The sequence below is a fragment of the Gekko japonicus genome, unplaced genomic scaffold, assembly GCF_001447785.1.
Source record: "Gekko japonicus isolate JY-2015 unplaced genomic scaffold, Gekko_japonicus_V1.1 scaffold1152, whole genome shotgun sequence".
Lineage (NCBI taxonomy): Eukaryota > Metazoa > Chordata > Lepidosauria > Squamata > Gekkonidae > Gekko > Gekko japonicus.
The window spans coordinates 100,242-122,939 of record NW_015160872.1 but is presented as its reverse complement, the minus strand read 5'-3'; the positions used below and the strand labels follow the sequence as shown (position 1 = coordinate 122,939).

The following is a 22,698-nucleotide window of genomic DNA, read 5'->3' as shown; positions in this document are numbered from 1 at the left end:
GGAGATCGAGCGTTTAAAACGTATTTTAAGCGAGGTCTTATGACCAACAATGAACAGTGAGTCGAGTAAAAGCGAAATACCAGCAATTTAAAAAGAAAGCTCCCCCCTGGGAACAGCAAGAAAAGCGAGCGGGGGAGGGTCCCCTCCCACACGCATTATACACGCATTAACTAAAAAGCGATCTAGCAAGGGGGGAACAAAAATAAAAGCGTTGAAATCTGTTTAAAGAACCTTACCAGAGCGCGGATAGGTGTTGGGCGAATTCCAGAGACTTTAGTAAGTTTTGTTAAAAGTAAACAATCCATAAAAATGACGTGGGAAAAAACGGAAAGAGATAAACAAGCAAAAGTGAAACCACCGGGGAGCATGAGCCCACGACCAGAAGAGACCACTGAGTTCTCTAAACTTTTGGTGGACTCTTTGCGCCCTCTACTGGATCAGATGACTAACATCAATCAACAGCTAACTCTAAACCAGAACTTTGCAGCTCAGCAGCTCCAACTGTCTGAAACTACAAAAAAGACGGAACAAACAGCTGAGAAAGTAAAGGAAATGGATGCCAACTAAAAAAGTCAAGGAAAAGGTGCAAATGCTGGAAAGGAAGCAGGCTTCGGAGGAATCTCAACTTTTACAACTGCAAATGGAGAAAGCTAACCTGGTACTCTGGTTCCAAGGGGTTCCTGAAGCAAAAGATGAGACTCTAAAGCAACTTTTGAGCAATGCATTAGCTCCAGTTATACAGATTTAAAAGCGGAATACCTTATAAGCTAAATGGATGTGGTCTATAGGGCCTATTCCATTTACATCAAGAAAAATAATCTGCCTGGGGAGATAGTGGTTAGATTCTCGAAGAGACACGTGAGGGATTCAATCCTGAAAGCAACTACAGAAATACCCCTGAAAAACAGAGGCAATACCATTAGGATTTTAAAAGACATCCCATCTGAAATAAGGAAGAAGAGGAAGAAGTAAAGGTAAAGGTTCCCTTGCTTGAAAGCCAGTCGAATCCGACTCTATGGTTGCAGTGCTCATTTCTGTTTCAAAGCCGAAGAGCCGGCGCTGTCCGAAGACGTTTCCGTGGTCATGTGGTTGGCATGACTAAACACCAAGGTGCACGGAATGCTGTTACCTTCCCACTGAAGTGGTACCTATTTATCTACTTGCAATTTCTTGCTTTCGAACTGCTAGGTTGGCAGGAGCTGGAACTAGAGATGGGAGCTCACTCCGTCATGCGGCACACTCGGGTCTCAAACTGCTGAACTACCAACCTTCCACAGGGTGCAGGTCAGCGTCTTAACCACTTGAGCCACCGCAGCTCCAGAGGAAGAAGTAAAAAGACTTAATTCTTTTCTTACAAACAAACAGCATTTCCTACAGATGGCTGACCCCCGAAGGCGTCATTTTCAAACTGCAGGAAAAATTGACTTTGTTTTCAAAGCGCATGAGTTCTTGAGACTGCAACTGGGAGAGCCAGCTGAGGACGCTAAAGAAGATGATAGCAAATCTAATGGTGAATTGAACTCCGTGTCTTCCGACGAGGATTCTGCTTCAGAAAAGGGGGCGGCTGCCTCTAAACGAGAATACCAATTGAGAATTAGAAAAGACAAAGCAAAGTGAAGGCTGAAGAACTCTGAATGGTGCCTTAAACCATTTGTTATAAATGATACTCCTGAGGTTGTCTTTAAACAGTTAAAAAAATGGTTAAAAAGATGAATAATTTCACTTAATCGACTATGTTCAATGTAATACTAGCATTTTAGACTAACACTTATATAAGCTGATGTAATGATCTCCTATTCTTGGGGTTTTAGTTATTAGTGGTTTTCTTTCCTTTCTCCTTAGATGTAGATGTTCCCTTCCCATTTCTTCGTTGTAGTTTGTAGTTTATAGAAAATGCAATAAAAAATCCCCTTCTGGGGGCATTAAAAAAAAAACCTCCACAGCTTAGAGGGAGCATTGGTGGCGATCTAGACTTATTTTGGGGGCTGAGAGAGCTCTGGAAGAGCTGTGACTGACGCAAGGTCACCCAGCTGGCTACATGGGGAACAGCGTGGAATCAAACCCCCAGTTCTCCCAGGTGAGAGTCCGCCGCTCTTAACCACCACACCAGGCAACTTCGTGTGTGTCATGGTCTGTCACTGCAATGCTCTGGGGGAAAGACCCCCACACACAAAACGAGGCACGCCGAGAGTTCTCCCCATAGCCACGCGGTGCAGCTAAACACCCCCTTACGTTATTGTTGTAGTCGGCGGTGCCAGCAGTCCCCAGGATCTCCTCGTATCTCTGCAGGAAGGGCTGCAGTCGGCTTTCCACCCCACGGAGCTCCCCCAGCACCTCCACGTACTCAGCTGGCGACGGGTGGCTGTGGGGAGGGACGTCGATGGTCAGCCGTTGCCCAGGCCCAAACCCTTACTCATGCCACCCGGGGGACGCTGCCTGACCGCAGCCTTCCCACTGGACTGCCTCCTCGGATCTGCCCGGAGACAGGACTCTGCTCCATCCCTCTTGCTCTGTCCTCATCCCCCGCGCCAGCACTGTGACACAGCTGCTTCCTGGCTTGCCTGGACTCAGGGTCTCCCTCCTCCTCCTCCCCCTCCCCCCATGGACACCTGCTCCTTACTTGGGTGCGGCAGCCTCCGCTGCTGGGGGGGGCTCAGTCCCGGATGGGGGCGTCTCCTCGGCCGGCGTGGGCTCGCTGGGAGGCTCGGATTCGGCTCCTTCCATCGGCTCCCGTTCTGTCGGGCTGGCAGACGGCGCTTCCTCGGATCCTGGTGCGGCTTGGCTGCTGCCGTGACCCTGAAGCAGAGGGGCACGTGGAGGCCAAGGCTCGGAAGTGGAGTCCCCACCATTCGTGCCCCTTGCCTGTGCCCGTGTCGGAGCTTGCTCACCTCTAGCCGGTTCAGGATGCCCTGGACGTCCCGCAACATGTGCTGGGCCATGACGAGGCGGACCCGAGGCTCGCTCTGCAACAATGAGAGGGGAGATGCCGGGGATCAAGCCGAGGGCTCCACCCTGGCCCAACCCCAGGCCTCGCATTTTCCCTAATCAAAAGGATGATGAGGCTGCCTTCCTCGTCACCTGTTTAGCACCGCCTACCCACTCCCCTCAAGAATGGAGCTTAACAGAAGAACAAAAGAAGAGCCCTTCTGGATCAGACCAGTGAGGGTCCACCTGGTCCAGCATCCTGTCTCACACAGTGGCCAACCAGTTCCTCTGGGGGGCCGAAAACAGGGCACAGAGACCAAGACCTTCCCCTGAGGGTGCCTCCTGGCTCTGAGAATCAGAGGCTGAGTGCCTCTGAACGTGGAAGTTCCCCTCAGCCACCATGGCTAGTAGCCACTAATAGACTTCTCCTCCACAAAACAGAGGCCTGCTGGATCAGACCAGTGGTCCACCTGGTCCAGCACCCTGTCTCGCACAGTGGCCAACCAGTTCCTCTGGAGGTCCAACAACAGGGCACAGAGGCCGAGGCCATCCCCTGGTGCTGCCTCCTGACTCTGATATTCAGAGGCTTGGTGCCTCTGGACGTGGAGGCCCCTGGCCCCTTGACAAAAGAGCTGGTGGGCAGTGCAGAGTGGTGGCTGGAGCATCAGACTCTGCACGGGGCCGCCTCTCCTCTTCACAGCCCACCCTCTGGCTGGGAGGAGGCCATTCAAAGCCTGCCTTGCTCAGCCAGTGTTTGCATTCTGACTTCATTGAATATTTGGCAATACCTATTTGACTCCGGGTGCCAGCCCTAAGGCCACTGCCCACCACGCAGGCCCCGAGAAATGCTTTACAACCTGTAAGACTTATCAGCTAGTCGTTAATTACTGCTGGCGCTGACTTCCAATTAGGACCTAATCCCCCCACCCAAAGCATCAGAAATCCTCCCGAAATACTGAACCATGTCATGAACCTCCAAGAGCCGCCCAGCCCCGGGCAGACCTCCCAACCAGTGTTCCCTCTAAGCTGAGTCAGTGTGAGCTAGCTCACCGTTTTTTAGCCTCCAGCCCACAGATTGCTGTCTTGGCTCAGGAAGGAGGGCTGCAGAGCAAACTAATTTATACAGTAGCCAAATCGCTCGCTCACAACTTTAATGGCCGGTAGCTCACCAAGCAGGATTTTTGCTCACAGGACTCCACGGCTTAGAGGGAGCATTGCTCCCAACCCTAACACCCCAGTCCACACCAGCCTCCCCGCCCCACGTCTTGTACCTGTACAGGAGCCTGGTCCATATTTATATGAACGTCCACAGACGATCCATCGCTCTTTGGAAAGCAGGTGGATGGAAAAAAAGGGAGAGACAGGAGGGGAAAATTAAAAGGAAACAAAAAGGAGAGAAAGAATGAGAGATGGAGGGAAAAAAGAGAGAACAAAACAAAGCCGAAAGGAAGGCAAAGAATCGCAGGAGACCAAACTACCATACCGCCTGGAACCTTCACCCCATTGTCAGCGCCTCCGCCTGACGTTACATGGTCTACCTGCCCTTAACATGTTGTGCACTGACTACATATAAATAATCTACCTCTCCCCTTTTTTGGTTCTGATTTCTCCTTTACAAAGTGAGGCTTTGCGGCTGAACTATGTACCAAAAGCTTCCTCATAATCGCTGTTCTATCATTTTACATCGCATCACAGCTGCTGGAATTGTGTTTGCGAGGCACTAGAGACAAAAACCCACTCCGACAAGAACGGATACAAAAAAGCATAGAGACTTCTCAGCTGATTAAAACTGACTGTTCTAAGGAATGGGAAAGACACACAACAGACTAAACTGATCTGGAAACCAGTAAAGCAAAACGTACATTGGCTTATTAAGTAGGATCTTTTATTCTGTCTCGCTTCCTTACGTTTAATTCTCATATGGATTTTTCTCTTTCCTTGATATACACATAAATAATCTTATTCTATGTAATGCTCTCTCCTGGTTAAGACGTTATTTTAGTGGTATCCAGGGAGCCGTGGGTACACCACACTACCATTAAAAAAAATTCAATTCCCGTGGATAAATCCGAATTCTGTGCCAGGGCAGGCAAGAGTTCAGCAACCTGGGCGTGTCATGGCAAATGGGTATTCTTTGATTTTGCAACCTTTATTCTGACTAGGCTGGTCGCAGGAAGGGCAATGCAGGGTTCTAGAGCTCTACTGCCAGCCAGAACACTAGCTGCCAAAATTTCAACTGCTGACGTGCTGTCAAGGATGCCTTTGCAGCCATGAGAGCTAGAAACTTGACTTTAAAAAAATAACAAAAACAGCAAAAGCACAGATGATCAGGCGGCTGACTTCTGCCCACTTGCTACCCTTCTTATTTCATTACAAGACTTTCCCTTCTCCAATGTGTTTCTGCACAACTGGGGCACAGGCGTGGCCTTGGCTTTGTTAGCCCCTCGCACCTCCCAACAGGTTTGAGGTACCATCCCCCTCAGTGAGGAGGGGAGCTGGATCAAGGGCTTTTTCGGGCAACACCCCCTACACACACACACACACTCTGTGGAACAGGCCACTTTGAACAGGAGAGGGTGTGGCATCTCGGCCATTTTTCAGAAAAAGGCGCAAGGCAGAGTTTCCCAAGAAAGCTTCTTCTTCTTTGCTGAATTGCTGTGCCGTTTTTAGTCTTATCAGCTATGTTGTTTTCAACTCCAGACTGTGTTTTAAGGGCTGGTTTGCTGAAACGGCTTGGAGCGCTGGGGAAAAGCGGTTGACAAAATAGCATAAATAAGTTCTGAAGCGGACAAACACAGGCTCACAGACGGGACCAGCTCACAGCTAGCCGCTTTCCAAAGGGATCCTCCACTGGGCTATTTCGCCCTTTGCGCCAAACGCAAACCACTGACAACTTCTTTGGCAAGGCGGTGTAATTTAGCACTCAAATCGCGGGAAACCCACAATAAGCAACTTGAGAGAATGCCTCCACCGATCCTAGTGCTACAGTCAGAAGAATATTAGCACGCATGAGTCATTGCACAAGCAGCCTTCGCACCGAACACTCCAAGCCTTGTTTCCACTGCTGCCACCAGCGAAGGCCGTGCAGGCTGCCCAGAAGAGCCAAAACACTCAGGATGCCAAAGCTCAGGAGACTGCAGAAGACTGGTGGGAGGCCAGCCTCCTCATGTGTACCTTTAAGCCTCCCGATGCAGCACGTCTAAGGCAGTCACTGCGCCCACCAAACCTGTTCCGTTTCCTCAGCAGCAGTGAGCAAGTCCCTGGACATGCCACGCAGCAGATGAGTGACAGGACAGGGAGAGAACGTGTAGGATGGGACTGCGACCGCCTTCTCTTCCGCTAGGCCACAAGGGGCAGAGGTGAGTGTCCTCCATGGCCAGACCCAGACATCAGCACCCGCTACTACAAGCCCCATTCTGGACAGACACGGCAGGGCACGGCGAGGGCATCGTGTTGCCAGAAGCCACGTCATCTCAGCGCCTCCTGCCTGCTGGTGCCTCCCCCCCACACACACACTGCAGCCCACACAGCACAGCAATGCAGCGCCCCCTGCTGTTGCTTGAATAGACACGGCAGGTGAGGGCATCGTGTTGCCAGAAGCCCCGTCATCTCAGCGCCCCCTGCCTGCTGGTACCTCCCCCCACACACACACACTGCAGCCCACGCAGCACAGCAAGCTGCAATGCAGCGCCCCCTGCTGTTGCTTGAACCACGGGGAGGGGGCAGGAGACTCCCCCGTTGCCCCTGCAGAACAGCACCCTCTGGCTAAAACTCACTTGTGTGGGTGGCTGCGGGTCCATAATGCTTACTGGTAAGTTGAAGGTTCCCACCATGACGTAGCTGTTGGCGTTGCGGTCGTGCACGGTGGGGCCCGTCCCCCGGGAGCCCGTGCCGTTGTGAGGGACCGGCGAGGGGCCCACTCCGGAGGGGCCCCCCGAGGAGGGCGACTGCGTCTGGGGAGGTGCGCGTTCCACCAAGTGGATGACTTTGCCGCCGACATCTGGAATTGAGGCCATGAAAGCAGAGCATGTCAGAAGAATCTGTGAGAGGTTCTCGGGCTCTCCGGCGCGGCGTAACTGCCGCTTCCAGCATTCACTCGCACAGAATGATCAAGCAGCAGTCACTAAAAAGACACCCGTTCAAACCCGTATAATAGCTCGGGGCCAAACCTACACCCCACCTCACCCTCTTTGCCCTTCCCGCGTCTTCTGATTTACGTTTCTGAAAACACTGGGCTTTGATATGGACAGCTTCACGTGCCATGTCATCTGTGCCTGAGTAACCAGCAATCACAAGCACACCCCGCAGTTCATTCAGAGAGAACACAAGATGCTGCATTGTATGGAGCCGTTAGGCTGCTGGTCCACCTACGGCTCCCCAGGGTCGTGGACAGAGAAGGACTCCCCTTGCCTTCTGAGATTCAGAAGCCAGGCACTGAAAATCTGAGGAGCGAACTTGCCTGCAAGCCGCATACCCTTATGCTGAGCCACAGCTCTACACTGCAGGGCTTCCATTTACCTGTTGTTAAACTGCCATTCTAGAAGCGTTTTCCAGTGTTTGTCAGAGCTTTGACCTTACCTATGATGCCCTCTGCCCACGCTAAAGCCCCGCAGGTCTCCCAGACACCGCCCCACCCCCCTTCCCCCTCCATCAGCCCCCTCCTCACTGTATTCCTTCAGCTTCTTGTCGTCTTGCAGGACTCTCCCTTGATAGATGAGGCGCTGCTTTTCGGAAGGGATATTGACCGAGCCCGCAATGTGCTCCTTGAACTCTTTGACTGTAATCTGCAAGGAAACAAAACTGAGAGAGGTCCAGTGGGCAGCCTTCCAGCCCCATCACTGCCCTCCCCCCCCCAGGAGTCTTCCCTTCCACCAAAGTAGTCTCACTCTAAACCCGCTGGGGACGAGGGACACACTCTGGGGTAGAGATGTGAAGGCCCGGAAAAAACCCGGAAAAATTCGGGGGGGAAACGTTTTTTTCCTGAAGCCTTTTTTGTTTTTTTCCGAAAAATTGGAAAACTTGAAAAAAGAAAAGAAAAAAAATTAATTATGGAACGTTTTATTTTAACATGATAACATATTTTAAGACAAGGTGTTCAAATATTTTCCAAATCATTTCTAAAATATATATGGTATCAGATTGATCTAATTTCTGTGCACTGAGGACAAGCAAGTCCTAGGTTACAAACTGAACTCTCCAATGCAAGAACAAGATGCATTTCTTCCTTTAGGAGGTGCTATTGTCAGAAGAAAATAAAAAAGTTTCAGTTTTGTTTTTGCATGTGTGTGGGTATTCTGTTTGTAATAATTGTTTGGATACACTATATTTTTAATATGCTAGTTGTGATAATTTCATGCCAAGTAAAAATGTCCATAGTCATATTTTATGTTCCTAAAGTAACAGAATGACTTTCAATCTAGAAAAGACAAAAGAAATGCTAATGTAGCTTTTTTTTCAATTTTTCCGAAAATTTCCGTTTTTTTCTGGAAAAAAACGGGTTTTTTTCCGAGCTTCAAAATTTCCAGAAATTTTACATCTCTACTCTGGGGTACGGTTCCAGACCACTGTTAAACGGCAGTGTGGAAGCCCAGGAGAGAAAAGCATTAGAAGATAATCCAGTCCTCCCCCATTAAAAGCCAGACAACGTGCTCATCTTACAACAGCAGTCAACCTGTGGCACAAGAGCCATGGGGAGTGAGGACTGGTGGCACAGTGGAGGAGGAATACAAGGCCCCAGGGGCTGGCTGCAGCATGGCCAGAGTGTAGCACTATCAGTGATGTACCACAGATATCACCCACCACCACCACCCCACCACTGTCCTCCAATGTACAAAAGCATGATTTAACGGACGGAACTTATACTGGGATCCAGTCAGGCAAGTCAACCACCATTCTACGAGACCAGACTGGAGGCACGTCAAATCCACTGCTACTGATGTCCATTCTCCCCATCCCACCCCCCTGGAAAATGCACAAAAAAACTGTAAGTCACAGTAAGATACACAGCACAGAACGCTCAAGGAGGATAGGAAACTAGGACCCAAATATTTTAACAAGACAGAACCCTGGGCCAGAGCAATCCCTCTGCAGTGGTCCAGGAAGGTTGCCCCCCCGACTTCACCCTCCCAGCCGCCAGCCTCTCCAGGAATGCTCACCTCTGCCTCCACCGTGAAGGTCCTGGTCTGCGAGTCCAAGGTTTTCACCATCACCTCGAGGTTCTCCGGCTCTGCCATGGTGCCTTGGCAAACGCTTCCTCCCGTCCTCCTGCGAGACAGGGAAATGGGTGAGTCTTGTCCCTGGAGACTGTAGGCAAAGACCACAAATCCCCAGGCACGCTTGACGGTAGGGAAAACCAAAGAGAGTTCAGGGAGGAGGAGGAGAGACTGAACACACCTGCACCATTTGCTTTCCAGACAGCTCTTGAGATTTCCTCCCATTTTTATCCCCCCTCCCCTCCAAGGAGCTCAGGGCAGCACCCATGGCCCTCTTCCTCCTCTGTTTTATCCTGGCGACAGCGGCTCCTGCTGAGCCTCGTGGCTTAGTGAGGATGGAAGTCTCCCAGGCCCTAGTCAAACTGCCTAACCTGCACTGGCTCTATTAGACTTCAGAGGGTACCACAGACAAGACATTTGTACAGCTGCTTCTGGTAAAGTGCCATGCTAGTCTGTATCAGCCAGATCCACAATGGATTTCCCAGCCCGCAAAGGATGAACATGTTTATTGTGGCACAACATTTAGTGGGCCAGACCCCACCTCATCAGATACACAAGCTGTTATGCTCAGGAGATGGAGAAACAGATAAGACACAGAAATCCACAGCCGGGAACAGCAGAGCTGATGCAATTGGTCCTGGTCTCAAAAGGGATCAAGAAGAGCTAGCTCGCTGCTGAAAGTAATAGTCCCTCCTTGGTGGTTTGCATGCACTGTTCATGCTTGGCCACTTCACAAATTCCATACCCACTCTGTCTGGATCCTATACTCGTGACCGGGTCTTGTTTTCACTGGCGCTCTGCATCATAATATGACAAATTGATGTTTCAGATTGGCTGTGCCTTCAGGGGCCTCTCTTTGGAATAGTATTCCAACCCCCCCTCTCTATCTGTCTGCCCCCATGTGGATATATACACACACAGCACACATGCCAACAAAGGGTAAAGCTTCTTGCACCCGATAAAGTGGCCTTTGAACCACAAAAGATTGTGCCACAAATTAAGCATGTTATCCTTTAAGGTGGCACAAGACGCTTCATCCCGTATAGAGGAAGGCTCCAAGCTTTGCTCAGCAGAGCAGCAGGATGCATGCCATGCCAACCTATACAACCACACAAAAAACACATCCCGGAATATAATAATTTCTCACTCTAAAAAGCTAAACTGAGGGTTTGTATTCTTTGTGTTAACCTTTCTTGAATACTAGGAATGCAGGGCAGATTCAGGTGGATAGCCATGTTGGTCTGAAGCAGAACAAAGTTCGAGTCCAGTGGCACCTTTAAGATCAACAAAGTTTTATTCAAGGTATAAGCTTTCGTGTGCGTGCACAGTTCTTCAGGTACACTGAAGAAATGTGTATGCACACAAAAGATTATACTTTGAATAAAACTTTGTTGTTCTTAAAGGTGCCACTGGACTCGAATGCAGGAGTAAATGCAAATTTAAAAATAACTCCCAATGCTCGTGGAAGTGGTTTGTTTTTTGGGAGCTGTTTCTGTACCTAAGACATACTGCCGCCTGATGAAAAGAGCCTGCAGTTCTGACAGACAAAGCTGTGCCTAGCCACAAGAACATCTACCAAAGCTGGATTTGGTGCAGTGTTGTGAAACGGACCCCTCGCATCTCTCACCGGTGCCCGTGGTGCTTTTCTTCCTTCTGATTCTGTGAAGTGTCAATTACTCTGATTCACTATATGAATAGTTCATGCTTCCATTTCAGATGTCTAGTTGCTGGATGTATACTAGCTAAATCTTAACACACTAAATAAATATTTGAATATGATCATGGGCTTTTCAGGTTGTCGAAAGAGTTAGTATTTCCGTGTTTGTTTGGCTGGTCAAGGTGCTAGAGCCTATGAAATCGAGCTGCTTGTTCCCTGAAGAGTAGCTCATTCCCTGAAGAGTAAGTATACCTTTGTAAATGGATCTGTTTTACTCCTCAAAAATATTACTCATACCACACCAACAGTGCCTAAAGCGGCATACATAAAGTGCTCCACAGCATAAAATTGCACTCTGAGTTGTACAGCATGCCTTGGGACTGTGGAGAAAAGATGCATTCACAAAGGATGCCCATTCTTTCTTGATCGAGGAATTTTCCAGAGAAGGTGAGCTAGACAAGCAAATCAGGCAAATAACAGTTGTGTTGCCAGTCCACAAAAGACCATTCTGTAGCCTGTCAGCATACACCTACACCTATCTTAACCAAACTTTAAGCAAGAGCCACTTGCTTTCCACACAGAAGGTCACTGGCTGAACTGCTAGCATCACAAAAGACCTCAAGCAGGATGGCTGGAACCCACCCCTCATCCTGAGGCCCTGCTGAACTGTTGCTAGTTAGAACAGACCAATACTGGGCTTGACAGACTGTATCAGTGCAAACCAACTTTATTCATAAACAAGTTTTTAAAGAGTCCATACCCCAATGCCACCTAGAGCTAATTCCAAATCAGGACAGAAGCCAGTCTACGATCCTGCCCTGAAACTGTAATAACCTTTTCAGGACAGGGCTGGGAGAAAGAAAGCAGACACTTCCAACATCACTATCTTGTTTTTTGGAGAGGTCCTTACACAGTTAAGTTCCTGCGTATTGATTCATATTGTGTAAACGCCATGGGAAAAAAACTGACAGGCCCTCATTTTTTAAGACTGGGGGTGCTAGGAATAATGTAACGGTGACCCAAGATTTAAAAAGACGAACAATCATTTAGCTAGACTACTTAAGACTCCATTAGAGAGCTTCCACTTGCTATACTTTCTGCACTATTGATGGATCACTGTATAAGCAACACCTCATTAGCCAGTACAATGTCTGAGTGTCGGGAACCCAGATTCACATCTCCACCCAGCCTTAGGCAAGTGTTGCAGCTGAACCAAAGCTGGGCCATCCCCTTAAGTATTTATTTATTTACAAAATGTATATCCCACCTTTCTGCCATCACCAAGGCCAACAAGGTAGCTAATAAGTTTAAACATACATGATAAAACCACATTTTAAAACTATTAAAAGTATGCAACCCTGCATTCCCAAGACAATATGAAATCGGGAAATGTACATAACCTTTTTCCAGCTTTAACACCTTAAGCTATCAGATCAACTGGCAGATGCATTATGGCAAACAGCAATTTTTCAGACATATTCTTCAGGGGATCATATTAAAATGTGTTGGAGATGTGGGAGGCCAAATCCATTTCATAATTGCAGTTTTCAGAGTTGGATTTCATTCACCGTTGTGTACTAAAACTAAATTCCTCCTGGGCAGCAGCAACAGCAGTCTTCCCTCCGCATTCAGCTCATAAATCCATCTCAAAACCAACATCCTTTGTGAAACGTTATATATCTTGATAGCATCATAGTTTATCTGAATTGCATGGGAAAGTAATTCTATTCAATACCTTCTCTCTGACCACACAACATTTCTCTATTACCTGACAGCAATACCTAGGAGGATACCAGAATGCAGCCTCTAAGTACTAAATTAGCTAAAGCTGGAAGGAATGCACTGTAAGAAGGTTAAAAGGGAGGACGTGACCCAGTCAACTCATCAAAGCCCAATGCCAGGAAACCCTCCCAACTAAAACACAACTAATTCTCCCCACCACTGCTTTGTTACCAGGGCCTAGCTACATGTAGGTAGATGGCAGCGGTCAACCTAGAACTTCAAAGACTTATTACATTTTTTTGTTTTTCCTCCAAGGAGTCCAGGAAAGCCTGTAAGATTATCTCTTCCTCTGCTCTACCCTTAAAACAGTCCTGCTACACAGTTTAAGCTGCAACAGGGCCAGGCTCACCCAGAGAGCAACACAGCAAGGCAGGGATCTGAGCTTCTACAGTCCATCCCCGGTACTCTAACCAGTACAACACACTAGCTCCTTCTCGAGGAAAATCTAAAGCTTCAGGGTCAGGAACCAGAATTGAAGGAAAGGGGAAGAATAAAGAAACAGAACCCATTTTCTGCTTGGCTTGGAGATTTTGCCACTTGGTTTCCACACGTGCCGTCTTATCCCCCATGAATACGGAGGCATCATCTACTACCACCGCCAAGCGCCACCCCCTCAGTTGCCAGACAGCTTCAATCCTTCCACAAATGTAAACACACGCATACGAAATAACATATTACGTACACTCGAACCTTCAATAGCTACAGAGACGAAAATATCTTCCCCTCTCCCTTTTCCACACACCCCTTTCACTTATTTATTTGGTACACAGGACCCCCAACAGTATTGTCTTCTAACCTGGCCCCGGGACCTTCCACTTTCCGTCAAGGAAGGGACCGATTCTCCGTCCCGAAGGCCACTTCCGCTCAAAGACACTACACTTCCGCTCCCACATCCGACGACAAACTGGAGTTACGCGCAGCCTACACTTCCGGTAAAGAAACGGACAACTCCCCCCCCCGTGGGCAATGGTCCTCCACAGACGTATTATGACGTCAGTCTCTCCGTCGCCATCTCTATAGTGAAGGTTACAGAGAGGAAACCCATTCGTTTTACGACCGGAAACGCCGACAACGTCCCAGTACAGTATTTCGCACTCCACTTCCAACTATGTTGAGGTCTTTTTTGCACCATAGAGATGGCACACGATAGAGCGACGCCACTATGAGCCAATGATAGCAACGGTTACCGGAAGCGGCGACTCTGTCGCTCTAGTCTCCTTTCCTGCCTTTATTATTTATTCATCTCTATGCCATTCACTTGCCTCGTCTCCAAGATGGCGGAACTTCCGCTTCCTTCGATGAGAGTACGTAAAAGGGTCAGCTCGGTAAACCGAATTCTTTGGACTTGTTTTCTTTGTCGCTAAATTTCACCGCTTGAAGTCTACGAGACTCTGGAATGGCCGTCTGGAGGAGGGGGGAGCCGCCACCGGCCCCGCGCCTGAAGCGTCTCCAGCCTCTGAATGTCGCAGCCTTCCTTAGCGAGTCACTACTGCGCATGCGCCAGTAGTCAGGCCCGCTCGCTTATTAATCCCCCCCGCCGCCAGTTTTCTCGTATAGGTGGCTATAATAATTCCTGTAGTTTTCTAACAACTTCAAATCACTATACCAGCGAATCCCATTTAATTTCATTGAGCCATGTTTTTATGAATCTATTGAAAACCACTCATGATACTTTAGCAGAGTCTGCAGAATTAATAAACATTTTAGTGCACGTTGGTGGGACACGTAGGCGCCTGCGCAATAGCCACTGCATGAGCTCACTATTTTCTGGTGACGCAGACCGGCAGGGTTACCCGCTGGAATCTATCTTCGCGGTAGTATCTGTTGAGGGGGCGAGAGGGACCAGCGTGCGTGAACGTCAGCCATGTTTCCTGCGGGCGAGTCTCTCGTTAAGCAAACGTGGTGAGGCGAGATTGTCCGCCACCTTGGGAACGGGGAGAGAGGAAAGGGAAACTTGTCCGCCATATTTGTTTAGGATAGCTGGCTCCTCATCGTGGGAGAAATCCTTTGGCCGCCATTTTTGTTTAGCCCGTATCCTAGCAACTGATGGAAGAATGGGAAGACTTGTCTTGAACAGCTACCTTTAGAACATAAGAACATAAGAGACGACGAATGGGAAGACTTGTCTTAAACAGCTACCTTTAATGTAACCCGTAAAGGAATGTTGATGTAACAACTGTGCCATCAATTTAAAAAAAACAAAAACAGATTCCAATGTCCCCTTAAAGACGGACATCATTTATTTATTTGAGTCAGAGCCACTCCGACATAGGAAAGCCCATGCGAGAATGAATTTTGTTAGTCTGTGAGAGACCGCTTGACTTCTGTTTTATGTTGCAATAGATTAGCATGGCTACCTGTTATTTTTTTAAAAGTTTTTTATTTTTCATAACAAACGGCAGATGTTAAAGCAGGCTGCATTTACAGCCTGCGCCACCGCTCCCTACTGCTGGAGCTCCGCTCCTGTGTGCTCCTGCAGGAAATGGCCCCTGGGGATAATACTACTATTAACATGGCTATTGAAAGGATTGCTGTGTGCCTTAAACACCAAAACACTATAGAGAACCTTTAAGGTTTTATATTGCTGGCTATGCGCTGTAACAATAAAATTCATTCATTCACTATAGAGAACCAATGTGGTGTAGTGGTTGAAAATATTGAACCAGGATACAGGCTCAGATCCCTACTCGTGCCATGGAAGTTGGATGACCTTGGGCCAGTCACACATTCTCAGCCTAACCTACCTGTTAAATAGTGGGTTCCATGGATGAGCAGGCTCGAGTCTAGTGATCAGTTCAAGTTTATTTGTGATTTCAGCAAGAGGACTCCAGAGCCACAGCTCTGTTAAATAGCATGCAATTGCCACACCCAAACACACCCCACTCCCAATAATAGGCTATTTACATAACATTACTACTCGAATGGTTACTTTCAGAATCCTGGCAGGCTATTGTTCTTCTGCTTCAAGCTCAGCCAGTCTCTGAGGTGATTCAATCAGGAATGATTCAATCCCAATACATAACACTACCCCTCTGGGATCATCATGAAGACAACATATAAGCGTTTGTAAACCAGGAGATGGTTCGTGCATTTCAGATGAAGTGGGCTCCAGCTCATGAAAGTTTGTACCACTGGTTGCCAACCTCCAGGTGGAGCCTGGAGATCTCCCCGAATTATAATTGATCTCCAGACTACAGAGATTTATTTCCCTGGAGAAAGATTGATTTCCCTGGAGAAAATGGCTTCTTTGGAGGGTGGACTGTATGGTATATCTTGCTGAGGCCCCATCCCTCCCCAAATCCTGCCCTCCTCAAGCTCCACCCCCAAAATCTCCACGAATTTCCTAACCGGTAGCTGTCAACCCTACATTATTGTGTCGGATAGAGAGATTTTACATCACTTACTGTGTGATTCTTTTAACTGCCCAGAGTTTGAACCAGGGACCTTCTGTATGTGAAGCAGATGCTCTACCACTGAGCTACCCTTCCCAATAAAGGGGATTCCCCTAGAAAAGTTTTGGCCTGGCACCTAAAGGGCAGTAAGGCAAGGCATTTTACAGACAGGGTGCCACCACTAAGATGCCCTGTCTTTGATCACCACCTGCCTCGCCTCTGTAAGCCAGGGAGGGTGCAGAGAGCATTGCTTGGGAGGAAACTGTTAATTGGCAGCAGGCTTGTGAGCCTCCAGGTGGGAGGCCATTAGAGCTCCCAGTATTACAAGTAATCTCCTCCTTATTCTTATATTCTTATTGGTTTCTTATCTCATTACATATGCCAGTTTGATGTAGTGGTTAAGTGTGCAGACTCTAATCTGGGAGAACTGGGTTTGATTCTCCACTTCTCCACTTGCTGGATGACCTTGGGCAAGCCATAGTTCTGTCAGAGCTGTTCTTGAAAGAGCAGTTCTCGAAAGAGCTCTCCCAGCCCCATCTACCTCACAAGGTGTCTGTTGTGGGGAGGGGAAGGGAAAGGAGTTTGTAAGCTGCTCTGAGACTTCTAGTGAAGGGTGGGATAGAAATCCAATCTCTTCCTCTCTAACTCATTGAGTCCTCACATATGTATTCTCAACAAGGACTATAAATCCTCTATATTTTAGTGTTTTTCTTTTTCGGAATAGGATATTAGAATACTGAATGTAATGCCAGGAATACTGGGATGTTTTGTTGACATGACACTGCATCCACCTCAAAAAGTGCTGTTAAGTGGTCTCCACGCCTGGGAGGAGAGGATGGAGATTCTCATTTTGCTTCACACAATTAGAAAAGACACCTTTAGACATTTATCTCCTATTCAGACTTATTTATTGCTTTACAACTGTTGACCTTATAACCTTAGCTTGTTATTTTTGACTCTGCATATCTTAAACACCATCATGTTACATGTTAATTTCCCTGTCTATAAGTTTGACCCTTACCCACCATTCCAGTGTATTTGAAAAAGTGTGCATACCACGAAAGCTCATACCTTGAATAAATCTTTATTGGTCTTAAAGGTGCCACTGGACTCTAAATTTCTTCTACTGCTTCAGATCAACACAGCTGACCACCTGGATCTATCTTTTGGAAAGATGATAGGCAAAGTGCCTTTGGACATTGTGTGGATGAGAAACTGCACCTGTCCTGCCCACATCGCCACCATTTTCCTTACCATATTACCTGCAGCAGCCATTTCACTCATTTCTTGAGAACTTTTTTAAATTTGGCAACAGCTATATCACTATAACTTTATAACATTATAATGATCTATTGCAACAATGTCCTAGATCCCATATTAGGAATTCATGGAGAGAAGGGAGATATAATTAATTGTTTTACAGTATTGTAAGCTTCCTTGAGGAACTTATAAAGTCATAGAGAGTTCACCTATGTGTTTAGAAAAAAACCAGGCAGGGTGGTGAATGATTTGGAAGATATAGGGGAAGGGCCATGGCTCAGCGGTAGAGCCCCTGCTTGGCATGCAGAAGGTCCCAGGTTCAATCCCCGGCATATCCAGTTAAAAGGTTGGGGCAGTAGGTGATGTGAAAGACCTCTGCCTGAGACCTTGGAGAGCTGCAACCAGTTAAAAGGTCAGGGCAGTAGGTGATGTGAAAGACCTCTGCCTGAGATGTTGGAGAGCTGCTAGTCGAGTAGACAGTGCTGACCTTGACGGATCAACCAGGCTTACCAAGTACTTACCGTGATTCGGCAGGGGACACATACTTCTTCCCAGGAGCATTGAACACAGATGCGCTGCGCCATGCCATTGCCAGGAAGTGACGCCAGGCGACGCTCTGGCAATGGGGCTGGAAACTCGATGGAGCATTGAGTTTTCAGCCCCATTGTCAGAGCGTCGCCCAGCGTCACTTTCTGGCGACGGCATGGTGCGTTACAGGGAGGAATGTTCCAGCTAGGGATCACGTGTCCCCCGCCGAATCACGGTACGTACTTGGTAACCTAGGATCAACAGTCCAGTTCAGTATAAGGGAGCTTCATGTGTGTTTAAGATGCTTTGGGCCCTTTTGTGGATTTGACAGCTATTGTCATTATATGTCCCAGTTTTAGTGGGGTGCCCAGGTAAATTCTGATATTTGTTTGTTTATTTTGGCTCCTAGCCCCCCCCCCTCCAAGCAGGCTCAGGATGGGTTACAACAATATATACACAACATAATCTCAGCCATTTAAAACATAATAAACAATTTACAATTCAGTGTCTCAATTTACACAACACTAATAGTCCACTATTGATGGCACCAATAATACATCTACTCCTGGGCTCCCTGTGTGTGCACAGGTAGATGTAACTAAAGCGGAGAAGGGGCGGGCAGACGAGATCAAGTGGCTGATGGAAACAACACATGCGACGCGGGGGGGGGGGGGGGGGGGAGGCCAATACAATAAGGAACTGGCCTGTGAGCAGGGACAGTTCGGCGGTGGGAGGAGCACAACCGTGCAGGTGTGGGGCGACGTCTGATGAGACACAGCATTCTCATCCGGAGAGATGTGGGAGGCCAAGCTTTCCTCAAAGCCTTCCCCTCCACTTCAGTTTTTTGCAAGGTCAGGTCAGTGAAAAGTAAAAACAGCTCTAATCCATGACCTGCTCTTCAAGGAGCAGATTGACCTGGTGTGCTTGACCAAAACTTGGCCAGGGGAATCCTCTCTCGGTTGGATTTAGCTCTGTGGGTGTACCGTCTGTCCTCAATTCTGAATTAAAGCACTGGGGCGGGGCGGGGGAGTAGCAGTGGCCATTCAAGACTTTCTCCTGCTGCAGGTTCGTGGTTCAGATACTGGCCAGGTTTGCATGTCCTGCACTTAGGGCTGCCATACAGACCTGTAGCCAGGATTTTTTTGTTCAGGGGGCATTTAAATTTTCGAGGGGGCAGTTAAATTACATTAGTAGTTGTAGATTTTCCAGGTAGTATGGCCATAGTCTTGGCATTGTAGGACTTGTTAACAGTTAAATTAAAGGTAAAGATTCCCTTGCTTGAAAGCCAGTCAAATCCGACTCTAGGGTTGCGGTGCTCATCTCTGTTTCAAAGCCGAAGAGCCAGCGCTGTCTGAAGACGTTTCCGTGGTCATGTGGCCAGCATGACTAAACACCAAGGCGCACGGAACGCTGTTACCTTCCCACCAAAGTGGTACCTATTTATCTACTTGCAATTTCTTGCTTTTGAACTGCTAGGTTGGCAGGAGCTGGAACTAGAGACAGGAGCTCACTCCGTCATGCGGCACCCAGGTCTCGAACTGCTGAACTACCGACAATCCACAGCCTGCAGTTCAGCGTCTTAACCACTTGAGCCACCACAGCTCCTACAGTTAAATTACAATTAATTAAATGAATCCAAATGCCTGTCTTTAAGGGGGGAGGCTCCAAACCTGTTTCTAGCCCTTCCTTTCAAGAGATAGGGCAGCGAGCACATCAGTTCCTAGGAAGAAAAATAAGAGATTGGATTTATACCCCGCCCTTCACTACCCAAAGGTGTCTCAGAGCAGCTTACAAACTCTTTTCCCTTCCCCTCCCCACAACAGACACCCTGTGAGGTAGGTGGGGCTGAGAGAGCTCTGATGGAAACTGCTCTTTTTTTCAAGAACAGCTCTTATCAGAGCTACGGCTTGCCCAAGGTCATCCAGCCAGGTGCAAGTGGAGGAGTGGGGAATCAAACCCGGTTCTCCCAGATTAGAGTCCGTGCACTTAACCACTACACCAAACTGGCTCAGAGGGAAAAACAACTCAGAGGACATTTAAATTTGAGTTCCACAGGGCAAGAAAGCACAGAAGGGCACTCAAGAGTGGCACCTTCAATACATCTCCAGCAATCCCCATTTCTGCAACTCCAGTCCTGATGTATACCACCTAGGTCATGGTGAGGCTTTCAAAAGCATTCCCATGACCCTCTGGGAAACATGCAGGCAGCGGACAGGGGTCCCTCCTCAAAAATAAGGTTTCTGAAACGGCTATTTGTGGGGAAGGGCTTTTAATTAAGGGGGCAGGGCCCTGAAATGCCCCACTGTGGCTACGGGCTTGGTTGCCAACTTCCAAGTATGACCTGGAGAGAACCCCCCCCCCGTAGACTTTGTCAGGGTTAAATAACGACACTACACACACAACAGATTTCTTGAAGCTGCACATCAGCTCTGTCTCTCTCTCTGTACCAAGCTCCCTGTTCATCCGAACTGACAGGCTGAGAGCAGTGTTTTATTTTAGAGGAAAAAGCAAGCTTACCCTTTGCACAGTGAAATCGTTACAACAGAGCAAAAGACTTTTTGAGCTAAAAAGCACAGTGTATTTCACAGAATGTTCTTTTCTCATAGCTCAAGTTATCCAGCTTAAATGTTGCAGATCTTGTGCTCTCTCTCTGAGTTATTTAACAGTCTCATGCAGACTCAGCAAAGATTGTCTGCTGCTTGCCAATCTCCCGTTGCCAATCTTCCTGTGAGAGTGTCCCGGTGGGAACTTGAACTTTGACCTGGGAAGCCTGAACTTTGACCTGGGCATGCCTCGCAGGATTTTGTTCAGACCCCACACACACACCCCGAATGACAACTCATCTCCAGAATATAGACTTCCATTCGCCTGGAGAAAATGGCTGGTTTGGAAGGTGGATCCTATGGCATTGTAGGCCACTGAGGTTCCACCCCTCCCTAAATCCCACCCTCCCCTGGCTCCACCCCAAATCTCCAGGAATTTTCCAACCCAGAGTTAGCAGCCATATCTGTACCTAGCAAGAGGTTGGGCTTCCCACTGCCTAGCTTGCCAGTGGGTGCCTCAGCTAAGCTTGCCCACATGATTTCTGGTCAGGTCTTGGAAAGCCCAGCACTTGTAGTCCTTGGGGATTTCAACATCCATACAGAAGCTGCTGTGGGTTAGGGTTACCATGGAAACCATGGGCCTGTCCAAGGTTGCGATGGGCCTAACACATTGTCAAGGTCATATGCTAGATCTACTCTGCTACTCTCCCTGGGGCTCAGATGTGCTGAGGGAGCAGGAAAGGGTAGGGAGACTTTGAGAGTAGGGGGAAATGTAACTGACTCAGACCGATCAGACATCACAGCCTGCAGGGAGAAGGTGCTTCAGCCTCTGCTTCCCCATCCTGCAATGTTTTCATGACCAGAAACAGCCCTGGGGAATGGCTGTTTGTCCTGTTGGGAACCATACATGGACAGCTACAGATAGGTTACCTCATCAAAGGACACAGCAGCAGAGGAAAGACTGCCCAGCCCCAAAAGGCATCTGATTATGGGATTTTCATCTTTCTGGATTGGGGTTACCAGTCTCCAGGTGGTGGCTGGAAATCTCTCGCCATTACAACAGTTCTCCAGGCGACAAAGATCTAGGGTTGCCAGGTCTGACTTGGGAAATACCTGGAGACTTGGGGGTGGAGCTTGGGAAGGGTGGGGTCTGGGGAGGGTACAATGCCATTGAGTCCACCCTCCAAAACAGCCATTTTCTCCCAGGGAACTGATATGTATTGGCTGGAGATCAGTTGTAATAGCAGGAGATCTCCAGGCCACACCTGGAAGTTGGTAACCCTGCAAAGATCAGTTCCCTTGGAGAAAATCACTGCTTTGGAAGGTGGACTCTGACGTTATACCCCACTGAAGTCCCTCCTCTCCTCAGGCCCCACCCCCAAATCTCTGGTTATTTCCCAACCTGGACCTGGCAACTCTATTCTGGATTCTTTCTTTTTATATATATAGTCACCACGGCATCAGCTTAATATGGCCCTACTTTGTGGTTATGAATCTGTATCCCACCGGTGCTCAAGCACAGAATGTTCAGAAAGGGTGCAGCTTCTGTAAGGCAAGTGAAAGGGCAAGTTGGCTGGGGATGACATGACAACCTCACACAGATTCTGGGGACGGGACGAGCTGTGTGCTGCTACTGGCCAAAAGGCAGAAGATAGACAAGGATGCTTTGGAGGCAAGGGCAGTCGGGAAGCAGGGCGAGCAAAGGAGGCCAAGGAGACATGGAAGGAGATTGTGATGTCTGTATGGGTGCTGAAAAGGGACATATTGGTTTAGACTAAACTACCAGAAACGGCACAAGAAGGCCAAAAAACCCGAGGAGTCCACAGAACAGGCTCCCAGGCCAAACGAACATAGGGGAAATCCCTTCCTCATTCCAGCAGCGATAGTGACAGCTCCATAATCACAAATCGTGCTGGACTCAGCAACCCCCTTGTTCCAGCCAATGGGTATGGCATGGTGGGGTCTTCCTGGATTTCAGATTCACCCACAGCTGGAACCAGTGCGCAGCCCCAGGCGGACTCTAGACCCTGGAGGGCTAAATATTTAACAAGCAGGGAACAAAGGTGAAGCCCGATAGGATGTTAGTGCAGAGGCTGATGCTGGGAGCAAACCTCCAGCCATGCAGAGCCTGTGGTCCCTTCTCCTGTACCTGTGTGGGCTCCTGGCAGATGCCTTCTCCCTGTGTGAGACGCCAGCGAAGCTTCATGCCAATGAGCTGGACCGAGACCAGGTAACTAACAGAGCAATCCTAGGCAGAGTCACACCCTTCGAACAGCCTACTGAAGTCCAGCGGGCACAGGAGCATGTAACTCTGCTTAGGATGACGCCATAGGGTCATTAAGAGATGCTGGGGGGGGGTCTTTGCAGGTGGGTGGCAGGGAGGGGCTTCCATTCTCTCT

At 48.4% G+C, this 22,698-nt stretch overlaps 2 protein-coding genes across 2 annotated transcripts in view; one reads left to right on the top strand and one right to left on the bottom strand.

Annotated features, from left to right (window-relative positions):
• BAG6 (BCL2 associated athanogene 6) overlaps positions 1 to 13,427 on the bottom strand; it is a 35,934-nt gene extending 22,507 nt beyond the window's left edge. Inside the window, exons 1-8 of the mRNA XM_015422407.1 lie at positions 13,373 to 13,427; positions 9,081 to 9,189; positions 7,592 to 7,709; positions 6,702 to 6,925; positions 4,197 to 4,250; positions 2,889 to 2,963; positions 2,621 to 2,796; positions 2,233 to 2,362 (exon numbers count right to left, since the gene is read on the bottom strand). Coding sequence (XP_015277893.1) covers positions 2,233 to 2,362; positions 2,621 to 2,796; positions 2,889 to 2,963; positions 4,197 to 4,250; positions 6,702 to 6,925; positions 7,592 to 7,709; positions 9,081 to 9,158 — 855 coding nt within the window. The 5' untranslated portion in view covers positions 9,159 to 9,189; positions 13,373 to 13,427. The remainder of the gene's footprint in view (positions 1 to 2,232; positions 2,363 to 2,620; positions 2,797 to 2,888; positions 2,964 to 4,196; positions 4,251 to 6,701; positions 6,926 to 7,591; positions 7,710 to 9,080; positions 9,190 to 13,372) is intronic.
• An 8,991-nt stretch (positions 13,428 to 22,418) lies between these two features.
• APOM (apolipoprotein M) overlaps positions 22,419 to 22,698 on the top strand; it is an 18,286-nt gene continuing 18,006 nt past the window's right edge. The window contains exon 1 of the mRNA XM_015422397.1: positions 22,419 to 22,529. Within this exon, the coding sequence (XP_015277883.1) occupies positions 22,419 to 22,529 (111 nt within the window). The remainder of the gene's footprint in view (positions 22,530 to 22,698) is intronic.